General features: G+C 33.2%; 1 protein-coding gene across 2 annotated transcripts in view; it reads left to right on the top strand.

Moving 5' to 3' along the window:
- Window positions 1–14,015, top strand: part of PCDH15 (protocadherin related 15) — a 1,777,335-nt gene that overhangs the window by 1,064,006 nt on the left and 699,314 nt on the right. For both annotated transcript variants that reach the window (XM_058436255.1, XM_058436254.1), the window contains one exon: window positions 5,777–5,842. In XM_058436255.1, the coding sequence (XP_058292238.1) occupies window positions 5,777–5,842 (66 nt within the window). The remainder of the gene's footprint in view (window positions 1–5,776; window positions 5,843–14,015) is intronic.

Below are 14,015 nucleotides of genomic sequence, written 5' to 3'. Positions count from 1 at the left end.
ACAAAAAAAGGTAAGTTGATCTTTGATATAATTTAATCTTTAGTATTGGAAATTTCTTAGTTTTATTCCTTTAAGATACAATTTGGTAAAATCATAAAACAGCTTGGAATTCTAATAGAAATTATAGACAACTGGAAGCAAGTGAACATTTTCTCCTTTATTTCATCACTTTACTTTGTCTATTATTGTGAGCTCTCTCTAATCTTTCACAACTTGTTCCAAATAACCTCAAATTCTTGCAGAATTATCTGCATCTTTCTTACTTTATTGGTAGCCTTTCACATCTGCTGAGATATCACCAATGACCTTATCTTTAGACAACAAATTATCTGTCCATTTTTTCCTCATTACAGTAAGTCTTCAGTTAGTATTGTCCATAGGTTATTGGAAATTGAGACTTTAAATGAAATAGCATATAATGAAACAGATTTTATTATAGGCTAAACAAAATATAAACAAGTTCCTATGGCATAGTTATGGTTACAAAAACATCGCCACACATCTAAATAAAGACCAAAAAATTTCTTATATTAAATATTGAAGTAAATGTGAGCTATACATGCATTTAAGAAAGATTAATAAAAAAAAAGTGAGATAGTTATTTACCAGTTCAGAGCCTCACATCAGGGAGCCTGCTAGCCCAGTAGCTCAGCGCATAAGGCAGGAACCCACCCTGGACAGGATACCATTCCTTCTCAGGGCCACTCACACACACACCCACACTCACTCACGCTGGTACCATGTAACCATGCCAATGAACCTAGCACGTACATCTTTGAGATGTGGGAGGAAACTGGACTACCCGGGGAAAGTCCACACAGATTAGGGGAGAACTTGAAAAATCCACACAGATGGTGGCTCAGGCCTGGAATTAGTTGTTGTTTTTTGTCATTGTTATAATGAAATGACATTGAGTGAAACAATGTCATTCAAGGACCTGCTGTACTTGCACTTGAGAAAGACATTTGAAAAATTAAAAAGAAAAAAGGGAATTAATGCACAGAGTGTTGTTTTAATTTTATTGTTACAAATTTGATTGAGGCCCTTTGTTTTTGCATTCAGTAAATAATCGCTTGGAATCAAAAATGTGCCAGGAAAATCTGCCCTGTGGACACAACCGTGAGGAATAGAAACAAGGTCGATATTATCACTGAGTTTTCTTTCTGTGAAGAATCAAGTAATCATAAATTGATATTATGAGGCAGAGTTATGAGAGTATATATTGGGGAAGCTTACCTAGTCAAGGGATCAAAAACTATTTTGCTTTGAGAAAATAGGGACATGGCAATAGATGAGACTGGAGAGGGAAAGAGAAGGCGTATTGTGCAGGACTTTGTAGGTTATATAAAATATGTTAGTTTACATTCCAGAATCATATTTGTGATGAGTTGTAGATGGCCAAAATATTTTAGCTTATAACCTAAAATAAATGGTAAATTATTTTAAAAATAAGCAAGGTTTTAATTATAAAGATCACTCTGCTTAAAGATAGAAAATTAGAGTAAGGGCAAGATTGATTGTAAGGAAAGCAGTTAGGAAAACCTATTTGATTAGGTGAGAGACAGGATTAGCCTGGTACCACTGCAGATTGAAAGCAGTGAGTGGATATGACAAGTTTTTCTTTAGGAATTAAATTCAAGACTTATTGATCGGTGCATTTTGGAAAGCTAGAAAGATGGGTAAAGTGAAATGTGACTTCCTGGTTTCTGACTTATGTGGCTTGGTGCAGAATCATGCCATTCACTGAAATAATATATATTGAAAATATCCAGTTTTGGGCTATGATAGCAACTGAGATGCGATTTGGAGGGCTACATTTAAGACAACTTTGAAATTGCAAGTACAGAAGTTGTCTGGGCAAATGTGACCCAGGCTCAAAAGAGAAATATGGGTAGGAAATTCAATACACAAGTTATTAACATATAAGGGCAATTACTCTGTTAATATATTTTTTAAAGTTAATAGTTTTGAAGTTTTATTGAAAACAAATTGATCAACGTTAAAAGAACATTTTGAGAATAGGCTAAAGTGGGAATAGAATTTTAATTCCTGGCTGCTTGCTCTCATTTTTATGAAATGAGCATATTTGGAAAATCTAGATTTTCAAAAGCCTTTGTCTGACCTGTCTGTAACATGCTCTTAAAATTCAGGCTACAGTGAAAACAGAGTATCACAGGTTTAGTATCTGTGAGATCAGTCATTATTTGTCTTTTTAATTCTTCTCTTTGGATTTTAAATCCCATCTATTGCATATGAATACTTTTAAATATATGGCTCATTTTTAGCATTGTGACAAGTTTGCAGAAATAAGCCACACTGAGCATTCAGTTATTAGTATTCATATCCTGTACTTTACAACAAATTGGATATGGAAAATGAGTATAGGCCTAACAGGCTAGAAACTTTAGGCATGAAAAACAATAATTTGTGATTTAACCAGGACAGTCAAGGGTGAAATTAAATAGATTAAGGAGGTCCATTTCCAAGGTAGAGGTATCAGCAGCTCACCTGACTTTTCTGTGGCAGACAGATGATCCACAGACCATAGGGTACAATCTCCCCATCCCCCAAATTGCTTTCTAGTCTTCCCTTTGATTTACATTTGGATATTTTCATACATAATATATAGTTGGCTATTACATCCACATTACTTTCTCTTCAAGACAATTCTAAATATAATTGTTCTTATTAAAAATGCTTTTGTGCACTTCAAAACTAATTAATTATGCTGTCATGAATGCATCATTTAAAAACAAACACTTTTTTATGAACAATATTAATAGATTATTCGTTATGTGTCTGCCTAACCTCTTTTCGTTTTGTATTTTGAGTCTTAAAAAAGTTTAAATTATTTTTGTATTTATCCAGAAGTATATGTAGTATATAAAAATGTTTTATTGGGGAGAATTTTGAATCTACTAAAATAATAAATCTTAGTGGGAATTATCTAAGGGTACTGTTGCAGGAGAAAATGTAGTTAAGCAGCTTCTTCTTAGCTGTTTCTGCTATTGAGGGGACAGTGAGAACAGAGACTTCTGATCTGCTCTTATGGAGAGGTTTTAATGGAAGATTGTAGCTTAGCACACTACATTGTGGAAAAAGTCAACAAACATTCTTTCAGGACCAGTATCAGGTTCTGAGGTTACCAAGGTGAAAATGATGCAGGCTTGGTCTGAAGGAGCTCTTGTGAGAGAGAAAGACACATTAGTATTGTGCCAATGGGGCAATTAGTCCAATGGGATACAGTGTGTACTGCAGGAATACAGAGAATAAGCACTTAATCTAGAATGACAAGGAGAAGGATTTTCAAGAAGAGGTGATGCCTAGGCAGATTCTTGAAAAAGGAATAAAATTAACCAGAGGAAGAAGAGTGGAAAGTATATTTTAACAGTTGATGCAAAAAACATAAATTTGGTTTGGTATGAATGGAGAATTAACTTTGAGAATGGGAAAGGTGGAGAGTGAGGAAGGGCTGGAATATGAAGATATTATTTGGCTTAGCTTCATAAAGCCTACCTTTAAACTTACTAGTAACAAACTGTAAAAAGGTTTAAAAATATTTATATCCAAATTTCCCCTTCTTTTATTTTTCCATATTCTGCTTGCCCATAAAGTTGTTGATTAAATATTTATTCCTCTACCAATATTCACACTAAAATACATAATTTTTATCCACTTTCAGTAGGTATTATGGCATTGGCACGCAGTGACATGAGTGTGTGTAATATGTATGTGTGTGTTCATATGAGAGAGTGTATACTGTACAATACAGTGCTTTCCAAAGCCTAATTATTCATTTCTATGTGCATAATAATTGGAGGAATTTTATAAAACAGTAAATAAAGAAATATTGAAATCATTTTTCAAGTAACACGAAAATTTGGAAGGCTTAATCAAAATTAATTTGCACTAGGTGCAAATATGTGAAATATCTAATTCTACAAAAAGTAGCAGAGATTTGTTAGGCACAAAAAGGCAACAATGAATTTAGATAACAAAATTTCGCTAAAAATACAAGCTACATTCCAGCAACAGTAAGAGGATTCATGTAATTGAAGGACAGGTTGCTTAATTCTCAATACAGGATGTTAAGGCCATGTGAAGAAACTTTGTTCTTGTTTTTTTTTTTTTTTTTTTTTTTTCATTTTCTCCAAAAGAAACATGTAAGGTTTTTGTTCAGAGGCGTGCCATTATTTCACTTTTGATTTGGGTACATGAAAATCATTCTCGTGAAAGGAATAGATGAATGCAGGATGAGAATAAGACTTCTGGGAGATCTGCGAGGAAACTAAATCAAGAGCAGAGATGACAAATAGTGTAGTGCTGGGCTCGGTAGGAGGGCATAAAGAGAGGAAGAGGCGTAATGAGTGTGAGATATTTTAGATCTGAAAATGTTATGACTTGGAACTCCTTCAATATTGACAAGTGTAGAGAGAGAAAATTTGTAGATCTCCCAGCTTCTTTGCTTCATATGAGAGAGTACATACCTTACAATACAGAACAGTGCTTCCCAAAGGCCTAATTATTTATGTATATGTACATAATAAATGGCAGAATTTTAATAAATAAGTAAATAAACCTTGAAATTATTTCCCAAATAACACACAAATTTGGAAAACTTTAAGCAAAATGAATTTGCACTGCTGTACAGGAGTGTGCCATGTATGTATAACTGCATGACATAGCCCTCTCTGCCTCAAGAAGTATTTCCTAGGAGAGTACTTCATGTCTCAGAGATGCATATTTGACATCCTGCAGGCAAAGCTTTCACATTTCAACTGTCATGGATATTATAGCTCATGATACTATTTTTTATGTTCTTTATCGTGTGATACCTGGCAGGATATTAGCAGTGTTTGAAATAATGAATTAATCATCACTACTGCTTGACAGACATTATTCTTAAAGTTTTTTCAGCATACGGATAACAGACTGTTCATAAGTAATTCGTATATTTCTTTTCATAAGAAAAATACCAATTCACTTTATGTTATTTTCTAGTCTTTTTTGTAATGGCTTTTAAAATGCTAATGATGTATATTATCCAGTAAATGTGTTAACATTATATTAGAAGTAGAAAATCTGATAGAGTTTATATATTCTCTTTCCACAAATCATTAGATACTGTTATTGTATAATGCTTTGTATATCTTTAAATCTCTCATTAAATATATACATATATTCTCTCTTCCTTTCTTTCTTCCATTTTTCTGATCTGCTCCCATTGATGACTCTATACTTTTGACTCCAGACTGGCAATATGAGGGTAAGATGACAAAAATAAAAACCCCAAACAACCTCATGAGCATTGCTTGTCTGTCTTTGTTTTATTCTCTTTAGAACATTATTAAAATTCTATTCACTCTCTCTAATTAGACCCTTTATCACAATTAAAGTCCAATTATGTTTGTTTCTGTTGTGATGCTTTAATTACAATTTATCCTTGTTAATCATCCCTTTCTTTTATTTCTTTGGGTTAAATTTCCATCCCATTATCTCTGTCCTGAAGGACTTCTGCTCTCCAGTGGTCCCTGCTGGTGTTTTCTCAGTAAGATTTGAGTAGTTTTGTGATGCACAAAGTGACTGTATTATGATGTGGTAAGGAATCTATGTGGTTATTATAAAATGTTTTTAAATAATATTAAATGTAGTGATTCATATTAATTAGATTGCAAGATTTTCCTTTTTAAATATTAATATACATCTCAATGAATTTTTTTCTCAGTGTGTGTGCCCCTGCAGTCAATTCTTGCTTTTGGTTATTTTCTCTCTTTAGATTGCAAACTAGCTAGGGGAGGACCACCAGCTACCATAGTTGCTATTGACGAAGAGAGTCGGAATGGTGAGTGAGTTTTTTATTTTACAAATGTCTTATCTAAGAGGGTTTTCTTCAGATTTTAATTCTCAATATGCTATGAGTAGAGGTACTAAAATGAAAGTTTCAACCCAAATCCATGTATAATTCCCCTCCAGTATGGGTTTAAATTATGCCACTCTCTGGAAATTCATGCTTTATTTGAAATACATTATAAAAGTCTCATTCAACTAATATAAATATTTAGTTTTGGTTTAAAAGAAATTATTTGATTCAGAGTCATCTCAAGAATGCATCTAGATATGGGATGGAAGTTGACTATCATGTATATAGTCATCCAACAGAAACACAGCATATTCCTCCAAAGAAGTGGTCCACAAAATAAGCCTTATATTGCTAACTTCTATTGGCCAGGATCTGGTAAGGATCTAGATCCACAGTCGATTAGATATGGTGATTGTGACTGATTAATGGGAAAACCGAATGTGCTTAGAAAGTGGGAACATGAAATAAGGCCAAGAGCAGAGAAAGAAGTCTGAATTTTCACTTGGGCCTTCTGAAGTAGTTAACAATTAATATCTAATTCATATCAAGTTCTTCTTTGGAAAAACTTTTTTTTGTTATCATTAGTGTTTTTGTTCTGCATCAGCCACCTTGACTCTCTGAACTTTAATGTAGAAATATTGAAAGTGTTTTCTCCTCAACTAGGCAGCAATAAAATGGTTATCTCTTGGGACTCTGTTTCTGTTTTAAACTAAGTATGTAAATGTGGTCTGTGGCTCATTTTGTCTGCTAATTACATGATAGACTCTTCCATTAAGCTTGTACTTAATATTTATTCTAAAGTATGTGCTTGCACTTTTATATTTCTTACAAAATAATTATATCAATTGCCTTATTAGAAAGTGACCTTTTTCTTGTAATTCAATCTACACATGTACATGTACTTTGAAAACGTGTACAGGCAATTCCTGCATCAGTTACTTCTTCCTGATTGATTTTGTTGCATTACAGATGCTCCTTTTACTCATTTAAAAAATTGACACAGACGTATATTCCTGCACATTCTTTGAAATCACTCAGAAATATCTACAGTACTGCTGTCCTCTGTTTAAACAAATTTAAGTATTACAAAACTGTGAACATTTTGATTATGTTTTTAAAATCTATCCTTATTGATAATAAAATCATATGGAGTTAGAGTTATTATGACGCATTTATGTAATTTGGAAATAAATCCCAAATATGTCTACAGTAGAGAAAAAATATCAAAGTAATATAAAGTAAAAGATATATGGAAAAAGATTCTCTGTTACAATGATGAATTATGGCTTCCTTATGGTTAACTATTTTTAAAGATAGAAATCTATATTTTCTAAATATTCCACAGTGAAAACAGTTAACCTTTTTAACCAGAAATAAAATTCGATAAACATAATGCAAAGTTTATCAACAATTTCTTTTCTAATTGTTAACCAATTCATTTGAAAATATAAGCTGGGCTGAAGTAAAACATTTAGTTTTCCTAAGCAAATTTGTTTTAATGTGTGATTCTGTATAGAGCTTATTTTGCCAACTAGGTAATTATAGCAACAGCAATGATGATAGTTTATTTCCTTTTGTGCTGATTAGATCCTACTTTTCAAAGGAGCTTAGGAACTCTACGAAGATGTTGCCATAGCACTGCTGTACAGTAGCAGGTGGTAAAAGTTCAATATTTGTGTTTTAGAAGAAAATGACATGATATAGTATAGTAATGTTGTGCTCCTTACTTGGCCTATTTTGCAGAAACTGCCAACTACTCAGAAAGCTGCCAGAGTTATTTAAGTCATCGCAAGAAGTATAAATACTGATCTGGAGAGTAAATGTTTTGCATTTCTCTTTTGCATTAAATTTCTAAAAATATGGTGATCAAATGAACCTCTGCCAGATATTATAATGTAGTGCTTTAATCATTTTCGTATTAAAAATCTAAGGGAAACAATCCATGCATATGTTTTTATATTTTTCTTTAGGCAATCTAAACTTCCCAATGACACAATTATTTTTGGCCATGTTGGGTGACTCAAGCCTATAGTCCCAGCATTTTGGGAGGCTGAGGCAGCTGGATTGCTAGAGCTCGGGAGCTCAAGACCAGCCTGGCCAACATGGCAAGACGCTGCTTCTACTAAAAATACAAAGATTAGCCAGGTGTGGTGGCACACACTCATAGTCCCAGCTCCTTGGGAGGCTGAGGCACGAGAATCATTCAAACCTGGGAGGCCAGGAGGGAAGGTTGTAGTAAGCTGAGATCGTTCCACTGCACTGAAGCATGGGTGGCAGAGTGAGATCCTGTCTGAAAAAAAATAAAGAAAAGAAATAGTTATTTTTAGCTTTGCTCTATACTCTCTTAATTTATCCTTTCCAGTGTCTTTTAATTGGTAGTAATAAAACATGTGGGTTTCCTATTTTACCAGAATGATGAGCACTCATTATAAAGACTTTGAGGCTTCTTTGAAAAGAAAGGCCTAACAAATCTTTAATCAGCTAAATTAGTAAATTTACTTCAAGTCAAATTGCCTGTGGCTCACTTAACTGATCTGTATTGCTAAATAATCTCTATAGCTAAATGCATTCACTACTAAAGCAAAGCATTTAAATAGCTCATGTTTTTAATTATAGCTAATTGTTTATGTAAGTCATTGAGCTACATTTATAGAACACTTATTTATACACGTCTCTATCTCTCAAAGACTTTTATAATTTGTGGGACGGAAATATTCTTTGTGAATATATATGTCAAGTGCATTTATACATATGTGCATGCTTGGAAGAATTATGAATTTAACAGCCAGAGATCCATAAACTTCTTTCTCATCCTGGGCTCTGTTAGATGCTTTCAATTCCTGATCTTTGTCCTCAACAGCACCTTAATGACAGATTCATTACATCGTCTTGAGCTGAACAAGAGATTATTTTCATCACAATTGCTGGTAATACTAAGCTTATGTGGTAAAGGGGCAAAGTGGACACACAAAGAGATATGTTGGTTCCTGACTACCACCAGAAAGCTCTTGAACTAGCATGTAGAGCATATTTAGTATGTAATTTCATTTTGAGGGGAGAATGCATTTAGAGAAACAGATCACATTATCTATGTTTAATTAAATGAGAATGTCTAAAATACCTTTCTGAACAGATATTTTCTAGTTTCTCTTGACTCTAAGTTGCTTATAGCACTGAAGGCTTACTGAAAGGAGAGAGGCGGGGCAGTTACTCTGGGTCTATTTGAAGGCCTGACACTGAGTGCCAGCCACATCAGAGCCCTTGGCTGCTTTACAGCAACTATAGATTGACATTAAACATACTTTGGAACCACTCATTCAAACTAATTCTCAGAATCTGCTGAAGTGTACAGGCACTGCTACGTAAAGAGAAGGAGAAAATGATTTTAAGTCATGGTTAGAACACACCACTGTGACTGTACAGAAATGGACAGATTCAGAGACAAAAGGATATCACTACGTGAGAGATTAGAAAACCCACCCTGAAGGAGCTTCATGACTTTAAAGTTTAAAATATATTGTACACTCTCAGTAAATTTGGGAATGAAAGGTAATTCTGAGGTATCTCCATAATTTGAAAGCAACATCAACCAAGGATGCCATGATGGAGTCAATGAAGAAGTTTACATTTAGATTGTATAATTTTTTTAAGTTATTTGGGGAGCGAGTTGCTTGTGGAAATTTGTTGATGTAAGAGTGGAAGAAGCACCAAAGTTCAATTACTGGCTTTGAAATAAAGCTCATGAAGGTTTTCTTTGTACAGAACTTTTCCTAAGCAGTATTTCTCCATCCTCTCTTCCTTACACGGGCTCTCTTGAGGTCTTAGATTTTACCATTCCCTGTCTTTAAGGCCTTTCTTCTCTAAATTTCCTTTTGCCATAAACAGTTATTTCATTTCTTCCATTCCTTATGATCCGATATTGACTGTTAGACTTCTTCAGATTTGTGTTGCTGAGACAATTGAGCTGTGAGTTTCTTCCCTGTTAAGACACTGAAAATCTTATCACTACCTTCACTTTTGAATAGAATGCAGTAATCAACAGTATAAAGGTTCTTAGCAATTACTAGATATAAATAGTAATTCAAAAACTATCTTGAAAATTTTTTTGACTTAAAATACTTCCTACAGCAGTTTCCAAAACAAATATTCAAATGCCAAGTATTCCTAAATTGAATTACTTATGTAATTCGGCTAAATGTAAGTATGTCATGTGATTTAATGAATATGAAAGTCCTTGCTTTCCCTTCATCTATGACTACTTCATACAAATTTGACAGATATACTAAAATGAACATTTATTTTATATTTATATCAGGTAGTGTAGTTTAAGCAAAGAATGTATACTTGCTTTTCAGTATGAATAGAAATGAGTCTGTTAAGTATACTCAATATAAAATTTTTATGAAATTGTTATAATCTATGCACTGTTAAAGTACACTACTTTTTATTAAATTCAAATGGGTTTATTCAACAAAATGTAGATATATACTAATATATTGAGTCCTTTTTTAAAAAATCCACCAAAGCAACTTGCCATTGATGTCAAGAATCAAGATTTTTTTTACTATTGATCCAAGTTTTTGCTTTCTAGATTCTCCATTTTGTCATACAGTAATCCTTGGTTCTCAAGCCAAAAATGCTGACCTGGTTAGCACTAAGCTATTTTCATGTACCTCAGGACACATTGGAAACTAGGATATTACTTTTACTGTCATTTGTATGTTTGCTTTTGAAAATTTACAATTTTACAGAGCAGTGGTTTGAGTTGTCAGACTTGGGTGTGGTTGAGAGGGTTGCTTCTGAAGTTGGTTTTGAGTAAGAAAGACAATAGTTCCTAGTCAAAGTATAGTAGTAAAATTATTCTCCCAAATTTGTCTTCATTTTTACAACAAAACAGCTGAAATAGAATATAAGTAAAGACCACCTGCTTGCAATTCTCTCGTTCCCTGTTACAAACAATCTTGAACACATGCCCAATACATAATTTTGTTGTTCAATCCATCAGTCATTTCATTAATCATTTATTTGCTTAGTTATTTCTTCAAGGTAAGATTATTGACACTCTATATTGTGTGAGAATCTGTTCTGGTACTGGTGATGCATCGGAGACGAAAACAGGCAAAACCACTTTCCACATGGAGGTAGAGACAGGGAGAAAAAATGAAACAGAGCAAGAAACCAAAGTGTGATGAACAACTGAGGAGGCAGTGATGCTGTTTCAGATAGAGGACTTGTTTCTTTGAGGAAATTACATTGGAGCAAAACTGTATGAAATTAAGACTGAAGATGTAAGCCATGCATTCATCCAGGGAATTTACATTATAGACAGAGGAATAAATTCAGACTCTGAAGATGAATATGCTGATAAGTTTAAGAAATGGCAAGAAGATAGCTGGAGAAGATGAGAAAGAGCATATGTGGTTGAAATAGAGAAGATGGATGTTGATTGAATGTATGTAGATTAGTCAAAAACGTTTTTGACTTTTTAATTGATTTGCCAACAAATCAGTTGATGGTGACCTCATCTAGTAACATATAATTTACAAAGAATAATTCTTTTTTTCATCCTTCATTCAATGTCCTAGCAGTGCATAATTAAAAATTCAAATTCACAACTGTGTGTAGATATGTTTGCTCACAATCACAGATAATTTTATTCCTTTTTTTTTTTTTTTTTGAGACGGATTCTCGCTCTATCACCCACGCTGGAATGCAGCGGCATGATCTCGGCTCACTGCAAGCTCTGCCTCCCAGGTTCACGCCATTCTCCTGCCTCAGCCTCCCGAGTAGCTAGTACCACATGCACCCGCCACCACGCCCAGCTAATTTTTTGTATTTTAGTAGAGATGGGGTTTCACCGTGTTACCTGGGTTGGTCTCGATCTCCTGACCTCGTGATCCACCCACCTCTGCCTCCCAAAGTGCTGGGATTACAGGCATGAGCCACCGCGCCCGGCCAACTTTATTATTTAAAAATATGTTTTACTCAGAAAAAATCAGAAAATGCATTAAGTCATTCAATTTGGCTCAGTGGTATCACTGCCTCATTTAACATATAGTAGAGGATTATTACAGTCATCCCAAAGGTCAATATGAACATGATGAATTACTGTTGGAAAGTAATACTTAGTGTCAGAAAATTTGATAGTGTGGTACCATCAAAATTAATAAGTGATTTTTGTTATATTACATTCTCTTTTAAAAAATCATTAATAAAGAGGGAAGATTCAATAGTAGCAGCTTCACATTTCAGATAAATCCTTACAAACATATTTACTTTGCTTGATAAAATGATCTTCTTTATTGAATATATTTTGGTGAAAATTGATTAATGTGCTTGGTTTTATCTTAATACTTCGGGACAGGCAAGGTGTGAGCATTATTTGTGAGAAAATAGCAAATAGCATCTCATCAATATTCTCTATGGAGTTTATTCAGTATCTTTGAAAGGGTTTATTTAGAGATATGAGGGATCTTATTGACAACAGTCAGAGTAAATATTATAAATGACTTAAAAACAGTAAGTGATTCTCATTGGGGTGGGGGGTGGGGGGGGCGGGGACAGCATTAGGAGATATACCTAATGCAAAATGACGAGCTAATGGGTGCAGGAAATCAACATGGCACATGGATACATATGTAACAAACCTGCACATTGTGCACATGTACCCTAAAACCTAAAGTATAATAATAAAAAAAAAAAGTCATCATACTTGAAAATTAAAAAAAAAAAAAAAACAGTAAGTGATTAATTTTCATGCTACACTTGAGACTTCGCCAAATCTTAGAAACAATCAATCTAAAATTTCTTTTCAATGAGTAAGTTTTATGGAACACTATTAAAACAAATGTTTTCTTTCTGTTTTTCTGTTACTGATGATCAATTGATACCTCTACTGGAATTTCCATTCTGTGTTGCATAGCAAATATGAAAGTTTTGCTAAGTAAATGTTTTATTTGTATTATTTGAATATTCTTTTGACACCTTGGACCCTGATGTATTTGAAATAATGTTTCACAATGAATAGATTTGCTTCAGTTAAAACTGTTTTTTTGTTTTGAAGTCTATTTTGAATCCCAGGAGAAAAGCAATTATTCCAATTTTATTTCAGCCAATTTCAAAATTCCAGCTAAATCTCACAAAATATAAATTTTATTCATACTTGTTCATACTTTTTTAAAAAAAACTAACTGTATGCTATTCCTTGCTTTCATTTTTTTTCCAGGAAAGGTAAATCAGCTAATATTCATGATAGGTTTTTAGTTGACTAAAATACCAGCAATTTAAAATTAACAGATAATTATTATCCTTTCACATAATCCTAAATTGCTAACTTTATATATTTATCTGAGTAAAAATCACATTTTGTAAAAAGTCTTTATATTATTGTTTGCAAATAAAACACTGATAGGAAGCTGTGTGAACATTATTATAATTATATATATGTTTTCTTTAGAAGGATTCAGAGATTAACTTACTTTTGGGTTTTTCAATTATTGACTATTAGTTAAAATTAAGACTACACAAAGATGTGCCTTCTTCATTCTGTGATATAGTTGTTCAGAGATAGCACTAACATTTTAACAATATGTAAAAGAAATATCCTCTGTAAATCTTATTACATGAGTAAAGCACATAATTGTTTTCATGTTAACAAAGTGGTTAGAAAACAAGAAGAATTCCCTATATAAAAAGACAGAATTTTGTAAGCCTATGAATACGAAGCCATGCTCTAGGGAGAAGACAGATGGAAGGTAAACATGCAAGCCCTGTGGCTAATATTTTTCTGCAAACAACTGTCAGCACCTTTTATCTCAGAATAGAGAATATTTGGATCATTATATTACACTGCAATTTCTGTGAGGGCAAAGACTATCTTTTTTGATTCATTGCTATAATCCAAGAATTGCTCCCGGTACATAGTAGGCATTTCAAATGCTATTTTTTGAGAAAGTGAACCATTAACGTTAACATGAATTTCACAAAAAACAGCTGCATCAGACTTAAATGAGACTTACCTGCCTATTTAGGATAGTTTGGAGTATTACTATGATTGAGATTTTTTAACATAATTAACCGTTAATCAAAATTCACCTTGCATGTATAAAAATACATAGTGTGATTCTTTTTAATTTCAAGTATGTTTTTGCTTGCA

The sequence above is a fragment of the Hylobates moloch genome, unplaced genomic scaffold, assembly GCF_009828535.3.
Source record: "Hylobates moloch isolate HMO894 unplaced genomic scaffold, HMol_V3 SCAFFOLD_3, whole genome shotgun sequence".
NCBI classification, from domain to species: Eukaryota; Metazoa; Chordata; class Mammalia; order Primates; family Hylobatidae; genus Hylobates; species Hylobates moloch.
This window is presented reverse-complemented; position numbering and strand designations above follow the sequence as displayed.